The following is an 8,543-nucleotide window of genomic DNA, read 5'->3' on the forward strand; positions in this document are numbered from 1 at the left end:
TGTGGGGGGGGGGGGACTTCCCATGAGGCTTCACTCCTGGCCTCTCACACCTGTTACACAGACTCATCCACAGCAATAAAGACAGCAGGCCGAGCTGTCAGTCAGACACTCGGCTTTGTTAAAGAGGCAGTAAAGAGCGTTTGGTAGTTTACAAACTCAATCAACTGCTGCTTCATTAAAGTGTGTGACCTACAACAGTGTTGTTACAGGGTTGTCCTGTAACCACAAGGTCACAGGTCCGGTTCCTGAATTTCCACAACTGTTTCCAGTCATGTGATGTCAGTTCACACTCCTGCTTTCAGCTCCGTGTATTTAATGAATAAATACTGGTTGTATTTTTAATTATATAATTATATTAGAGTTTGATTCCAGGTCATCTGCCCTTATTGATCTGCCCCTCAGTGAAACAGCAGCAGACTGCAGCTCCTAACACTGTACTGTTAGTCAGTATTAGATAGCATTAGCATTTAGCTAGTTTGGCCTGATATTAATCATTTATCAGGTGTGTCACACTTTCCTGTGAGAAGTTATCATCCCCCTGCCTTCATCTGCTTTTAATGATTATAGATTATTAATTTGTTGATGAACTGATAATTAATTCTTTCAGCCTGACTCTAAACCTGCTGCTGAGGAGAGACGTGTGTTGTAATAATTAAATATGTGGCGTTACAACAACATGGTGTCTGATGGTGACCAGCAGCTGGTCTCAGCCTCAGACTACACAGATGTTTTCAGTCCTGATGGAAGCTGAAGGAAAAGTCTCAGTCCTCATTTCTCTCGTGTCTTTGAAGCTAAAGTCGTATTGTTCTAACTGTTCAGGCCACAAAGCCTGTGTGAATAGCGCTGGAAGAAAGGTCAATAGTCAAATAAACTTTGATGAGACCCCCACCTCTTCATCCCCCGTCCCCTTTAACCCCCAAAACCCCCGTGCCGACCCCGGGTCCCCGCTGCCAGAAAGCAAATTGAGTCGTGAATCTCGGGGGTTCTGGGGGAGGACAGAAAGCCCCCGCACGGTGAGCCGTCTTTCATGACGAGATCCTCTGACATGTTGTCCCGGCGCCGCAGGAGAAACTCTGGTGTCAGAGGTCCGTGTGACTCTCAGATCCATCAGGAGTCAATCAACACTTCAGGCTTCGTCATGAAGGATGGAGGACACGCTGGCTACCCGGGAGTTTGACCTTTTGACCTTCTGGTTATTAAAAGTCACATTTATTTCCTTTCTATACTTAAATATATTAATTATATCAACCAGTTGGCTTTTTCTTTTTACAACTTTCAGGTGCACTTACTAGCTTTTTGTGGAGATTTCAACCACTTCTAAAGGTCTTCCTCACACACAACCTCATTCCCCCACATGACCAAGTGTTATCACTTCACCTAAATCCCATACTTTAGTCACATGACGACAACAGAGGAAGACCATAAGATGCCATTTTTGACATTTTGTCTTTGTCAGTTTAAAATCAGCTTACAGACGAGGTTTGGAGCAGCAGTTGTAGATGAATGTGTTTGATGGATATTAAATCAGTGAAATCTGCAGCTGTGTAGTCTGTGACTGTCTCTCCCTCAGAGCTCCTCACCAGGGTTTAATGAACGCTCTTGAGCGGGAACATCGGCGTCCTCTCAGTGCGTCCGGAGTGCGTCTTGAGTCGAGTCCCGAGTGTCCTCATCTCATCCCAAATTAACACTTGCTCTCCTCAGCGTGGCCCTGAGTGCACTCAGCTAACAGCTCCTTTTGTGTCCTTCCTCTTTCAGAGCCGTCGGCCATGGAGACTTCAGCGTCGAGAGCTGCCGAGAAAAAAGACAAAATGGACGTGAGCGGTTTCGGAGACCTCCCGAAGAAAGCCTCTTCCTCGGAGACGAGAGGTAACGCGCTTTTTCAAACTTTCTCCCGAACTGTGACGTGATGTGAAGCCGGTGTCCGGGCGTCCGTCAGACCTCGGCACGCTGTGTGTCAGAATGAGGCGAGGTCTCAGAGGTGCTCGGCCGGGGGGCGGAGGGGGGGCCGACACCACTGATGAAATATACATTTCAAAGATAACGTGCCATCATGGGAGCTGCTGCTCCTGGCTCTCCTCAGGCCTGATAAGGTTCCAGCAGCAGTCAGAGGTGACTTACAGTAGACGTCTGATAGGAATCCTAAACAGACCTCGGCCTTTAAAGAGCATCATTAATGCAGATGGCTCCGGGAGCGAGGCCTGGTGCGTACAGTCGAGGAGTGTGGCGCCATTTGAGCTCATAAACGCTGATGAATAGGTAACATGACAGGAGAAGAGGGGGGTCGAGCAGGTGAGAACCAGTGTTTGTGTTGTTGAACTAAATGAAGAGTAGCACTGATCCTCTCTCGCCGGGGAGGGACAGGCAGAAAGAGAGAATACATGTTTTAAAGATGTCAGTGAGCGTGTGATGAAAGCTCGGTATAATGAGGCTGAAAGACCTTGTTCTTACCTCCAGAGTATAAAGGCAAAAAAAAAAAAAGGCTGGGGCTGGTGGAGCCGAGGACGACACGGAGCTTCAGAGACTGACAAAGATGCAGACTGATGGGCTGCCCTTGAAATGGAAATTAAATGTGTGATTTAGTGACATTTTTACGCATTAATGAAGGACTTGGTGGCCTGCCATTATAAAGAAACACTCATTAATTGATAAAGAAGGAACAAAGCTGGAAATGGAGCCGAAGCGACGGCATCTCGCCAGGAAACTACTCGGCTTTAAAGGACTATTCTGCTTTATTCAAACTTTTCTGTCCGTGTTTTTTAATCGTGCAGCTACGCACATGTCCATATATACACTGCTGTAACCGCTCCTCCTGTCCATGCCGGCCCACAGTCCTCTCCGCATGTAACAATACACTGTGTATCTACGTTTATCTGACGTTAATAAGAAGTTTTCCAAAGCTACTTTCCCCTGACGACCGCGATCAATGTGTCGTTCTCGCGGTGAACAGGTTGTAAAGAAGCTGCAGATCTGAACCACCAGAAACGCTGGTTAGAAAAACTGTTGCACACAACTTTGGCAATTACGGTAGGTCCAAGCTAAAATATAGATATTGGCACAAAGCAGTTCTGCTCTTTGATTTGCAGCACTGCTCATCATGTCACATTACAAAGATTACTCTAATCTCACAATGGCCTGAGAAGATAAAGATAAAACTAAGATCCTGTAGCAAAGTGGAGCATGCTTTAAGTTTCTTTCACCAGTTAGTGAAACGTGTAGAAGTCTCTGAGGACTGAGGAGAGCAGCACATATTGTAGCTTCTCCTTCACCATGCCACACATCCAGCAGGAATATTCCCCCGTAGCATTAAAAAATCATCCACAGATCAGAATCAGCAACGTCAAAAACAGGTTGTCAGGAGACAGCAGCGGTACAGTAGTGCAGCCTGTCAAAACTGACCCACATTTAATCTACACGAGCGACCTGAGGCCGCTTCATGCAGAACGTCCCGAGGAGCGCAGGTGAGGACGACATGAGAGGCGGAGAGAGCGGCGGGGAGGATGCATGTTTTAAAGATGTCAGTGAGCGTGTGATGAAAGCTCAGTATAATGAGGTTAAAAGACCTTGTTCTTACCTCCAGAGTATAAAAGGTATGAATTACAGGAAGAAAAAAGGCTGGTGCAGCAGCACAGAGGACGACAGTGTGTGAGAGGCTGACGTGGATGCAGAGTAACAGGCCACTTTTGAAATGGAAATGCAGCCAGTGATTCAGTGACATTTCTGCTCTTTAATGAAGAAGTTGGTGGCCTGCCACGATGAAGAAATCGAACATTAATTGTTCAGAAGAGAATATCAATGTAGGACAGTTTTACATGTGGAGCTGGCGTCTTCGCTGCTCTATTTCTTTACACGCTTCTTCTTCAATATTTGAACAAAGCTGTGAGTCGACTCACCGGTTCCCAGGACGCCTCAGAGCTGTGTGACAGTCGGGTCTGAGCTGTACATGTTAGTTACGGCTTTATTAAGACCTGTCCTGTAGGTTCCTCACAGATCTGAGGCTTGTCTTCTCGGCTCAGTCCACACCTGAGTGACGTCACTAAGAGGTGTAGCTCTGAAGTGAGTCACTATTCAGAGAGGAAACGTTGTGGCTGCAGCTTGAATAAAGTCTTACTGGGTCTTACAATGAGAAGAGATCCAGTAGGTCTCAGACCCGTGAGTCTGAAGACGCCCAGACACTGCAGCCGTTTATAACTGGTGAAAGGATGATGTTGATGTGACAGAGTGATCTACTTGTGCATATTTGACTGGCCAGTGCAGAGTTGTGATGTCGTCGTAGGTTGTTCAGCTGCGTGACTGTGCCGACGCAGCGGTCTCGCTTGTGGTTTTTCATGCTAACGCTAATGTCAGACCGGACGCCGCCTTGGTGTCCTTGAACACGACACTGAAACCAGATTCACTTTGACGCTGCTCAGAAGAAGAGAATCAAACATATAAATGTAAAGAAGGAACATCAGAAGAAGAACTAACAGAGGATTGAGGCCGTAAACAGAACAGCACCAGTTAGTAAAGGTCAGTATCTGTTTGACCTCTACAGCTGATCTCAGCTCTCAGTCACTCACGGTTCAACGCCTGAATTGAAATGTTCAGGTTGATTTGGGGATGGGTGAAATACGATGGACACTGGAGAACGAAGTTTAAATCTTTGTTCTTCTCACATTTACTTTTACTTCTCATGTTTTGGCCTTAAAACTTATAGTTTCCTATTTTGACAGATTTATTTTTCAAGTTTCTTTTATCTTTGAGTGAAACGGGGAAGATTTTCTTTGACCAACTTGATGGTGAAGAATCTTTTTTATCTTTCTTGAACGCACATCCACAGACACAGTCCAAACAAAGACTTCTTTTACTTTGACCCCAAACCCACCTCACGCAGCCCGATGTATATTTATATACAACCATTTTCAATATCAGCTGCTGAGTTTTTAATCTTCTCATAGCTAAAATAAAAAGTCCCTCCATAACTCTTCTTCCCTATCAGCTTTGAGTTAGAGCCCCGTATTTTAATCTTAAATAAACAAGAAGCTGCGATTCAGCGCCACCACCCGCTCCCGTCCCAGCCAATCAGATATCAGCATGGAGTGCTAAAAACCACAACCGTCTGCCACTGCGTGGAGACAGAGCAATTACTTATGGCAGTAATATGCATTATTATTCCAGTTGCCAGGTCCTGATAAGTGAATATGCAGCTGAGATGGAGGCAGATGAGACAAGGTCCTTGAACCTGAGAGCTTATTCCCAAAGCAGCCGGCCGCAGGAAAACAGAGGATTCTAATATACTGCTGCTGCTGCAGCTCCTTTTATTGTCAGTGTATGGTTTACTGTTGGCTGCAGGATTCCTGTCACCTAAGTCATGCCCACCTCTGAGCCTCCACGCCGGCTGTATAACAGCCCGCCCTGTTTTATATTCCCGTCCCGCGTTATTTATTTACAACAATTTCCTCTCTATCAAAGGACATGGCTAATGCCGAGTTTTAATATGTTATTTACACATAGAAACAAGCTATTTACAGCGGTGTATGTGTGCAGAAGGGAGGAAAATGAATGGGCCCCCGCGCCCCTCTCCGATCTGTTATATCACAGTTTAACAATCTGGATTGCTAATAGAACCATTTATCATGGAGCGGTCATTTATTTTATGTGAGCGGCCCAGGTCCCGTTCCCAGAGGCCTATGGAAATGGGGTGCGCATATAATGAAGCTCAAGTGAGAGTCACTTTGTTTAAAAAGTGGATACGCCGCGATCCCAGTCAATTAGAATGGACCCAGGTGCTCCAGACGCTCCTATCTGCTCCTTTCTGATGATCAGGCCTCCTCCCCCTCGCCTCCTCGCTCCGTCCATCCTGGGACGAGCTCTGACCCCCCCTCCCTCCATGAACTGTATATTTTGAAGGAACAAGCTTTAGAATAAAATAAAACTCTGGCACGGGGACTTCTGGACCCAAGTTCGGTGTCATTTACCAAGAATTGGCCTCGGCAGCGGCGGTTTTTTGGGCTGAACTCCCGTCTCCTCCCCTCTCCTCCCCTGGCCGAGCCCGGGGCTCTGCTGCCCAGTTAATAGATTCAAATGAGCGCTTGTATTTCCTCTGACAGCACACATCTGTCTGCTTATACAGGCCGGGCCTCAGCGCTCAGATTTACGCCATCTCAGGGACCTTTATGATTTCAGACCCATTGGTAATAACCGAAGGTATTTAGAGTCAAAGCATCGGTGAGAAAAGCGGGAAAATGACAAAGAATCCACGACTGTTATTGATGTATGTGTCAATTTCTAAACTGGACCCTGAGAGAATTAAAGTCTGCCTTTATTAGGGATAAGAATTTCCCTCTGTTTATATACATAGAAGTTCAGAGACATTTGATGACGGCTCGGTCGGAATCTGATTTGTGTTGAATTGGTTAAATTTAGAGTTATTGCCTTTTCAAGAATCCATTCTCTTTTTTCTCAAGGCAGTTTCCAGGAAACATTTCACAGCTGTACTTGATCCTCATTGGCTCAGACCAGAAATCTGTCCAATCAGGACAGATCGCAGAAGAAACCAATCCAGAGCCCAAGTACAAATCTCACAACAAGGTCCATTTAGTAAATAATTCTGGAGCTTTCAAAGGTCGATCTTGACCTTTGAACCTCAAGAATGAAAGATGGAGTCTTCAGCTGCACAGACGCTGGCTGAGCTGAGTCTGCTGATGAAGCTGCAGAGCAGCGTCAGGGTTAGGCCTTGTAGCTGCGTAAATATATGTGAATATTAGAAGGTTTATTCTTGTCCAGAGCGGCGGCTGATTTGAATATGTTATCTGAAGAACCTGTGACCTCTTCATCTGTCACTGATGCAGATTTCTGTTGGTGGAGGTTTGTCGTACGTTTCTCTCTCCTCTCCGTCTGTGTCTGTAAACTAGGCCAGAGGAAACTACTGGGTGCCGCTAATGATTTGATTAACTGGCTTTGGTGGCTCATGACATACATCTTGCTGAGAGTGAGTTTGTCATCTGAGAGGGAGATTGATGTGCCGTGCTCAGCGCCCCGACGCCCCCGGCTCCCTCCCTCCATCCCTCCCTCCATCCCTCCCTGCAGCCTCCCAGGTCTTTCTGCTGAGTCTGGCTGGTCCGCAGGGAGGGACCCTGAGTACTTAGCACCTCGGCTAGGCCGCCTCAGAGCACACCGGTGGGGGGTTGAGGGGGCGGCGGACCTAAACAGGCTTAGTATTCCCCAGTATATCTCTCCTGACGGGCAAAAAACACACATCTCAGAACATTCCTCAGGAAAGAAGAAAAGAAAGATTCTCCTTTCTCTTCTCTTAAGTCCTGTATTTTTTCACCGAGCTATAACATGTGGTAGATTCATTATTTACTCGACTGAGAGATAATTATTCTGCATCAAGTTTTATAAGCAATTAATTATGTTTCAGTTCTTTAATAAACCAAAAATGCCAAATAATATATGGTTCCAGCTTGTTCCATACTGTGATGTACAGTAAACTGATATCAGGAGGTGAGTTCAAACATCAGTGAGGACACACTGTTGTTTCTGCAGCTGGGATTTTAACCTCAGCTGCAGTTTACTGTCTGTAATCACATGTCCTGCTTTGAATTCTGACATTTGTTCTAGATCAAATATATTATTTGAAGGTGTTTAGTATTAAAATGAAAGATATTTACAGAAAATATAAGTGAGTATATAATACAATACAATATAATATAACATAATGTAATATATGGGGCTAGTCATAAGTTTCCTCAGCTGGCCAGTAACTAAACTTTTTGCTGACATCATCCCAACACATGATGTTTGGTACTTGGACTAAACATCACTTGATGCAGCCAGTCGTGCTGATCAGTAACAGGACGCCTGTGCTCCCATGTTTAGACTAGTTCTGACTCACTGAAGTGGTCCTGTGTATTTCCTGCAGGGAATGAATTCCACTGCTCAGCCCTGGAAGTAACACACATTCTTTAAGGTGCTTTGGATTAAAGTAAATAATGACATCTGCCTCAGGTCTCATCCAGCCAGTGAGTCAAACTGGAGCCGAGGAGCCGGCGACCAGGCTGCCCATTAGAAACAGTGGGATTAGTTTGATTGTGATGAATCCCGAGCTCTGGACAAAAGCCCCGCGGTGAGAAGAATGGAGATGGGGGCCTGGCTGTGTAAATAGTATTTTAAGAGAGGTGGTTTAGCGATAAGGACAGATTTCTTTATCAGGCCGGTAAAGTGGGGGCCGGCGGACAGTGAGTAATTGATGGTGGCTGGATGCGCAGGCCCCCACCGCAAGCTAGCGAGCTGCTCAGGGAGCGCTCAGGGGGTCAGGCCGACTGGCAGAGAAAAATGCGTCCAAAAAGGCTCAGGGTCCACCTCCTACTCCAAAAGGACGGCCACTAATCTTCCTGAGAAGAAGAAGAAGAAGAGGAAGAAGAAGAGGTGGGGGCGGCAGCTCTTTTCTACGTCCCGGCCTCTGTGCCGTCTAAATGAGGCCCTGCTCAGGGAGGCCTCGCACAGGCAGGAGCAGAGAAATACCCCCCTGGTATTAGCAAGGCTCAGCAGCACACAGGGGGGGC

At 46.3% G+C, this 8,543-nt stretch overlaps 1 protein-coding gene across 1 annotated transcript in view; it reads left to right on the plus strand.

Annotated features, from left to right (window-relative positions):
• Positions 1-8,543, plus strand: part of LOC111646880 (transcription activator GLI2-like) — a 64,962-nt gene that overhangs the window by 7,377 nt on the left and 49,042 nt on the right. The window contains exon 2 of the mRNA XM_087171156.1: positions 1,756-1,866. Within this exon, the coding sequence (XP_087027282.1) occupies positions 1,767-1,866 (100 nt within the window). The 5' untranslated portion in view covers positions 1,756-1,766. The remainder of the gene's footprint in view (positions 1-1,755; positions 1,867-8,543) is intronic.

This window comes from Seriola lalandi, unplaced genomic scaffold (assembly GCF_002814215.2).
Source record: "Seriola lalandi dorsalis isolate HSWRI2012SDOR001 ecotype SW California unplaced genomic scaffold, Sedor1 jcf7180002054977, whole genome shotgun sequence".
Classification (NCBI taxonomy): domain Eukaryota; kingdom Metazoa; phylum Chordata; class Actinopteri; order Carangiformes; family Carangidae; genus Seriola; species Seriola lalandi.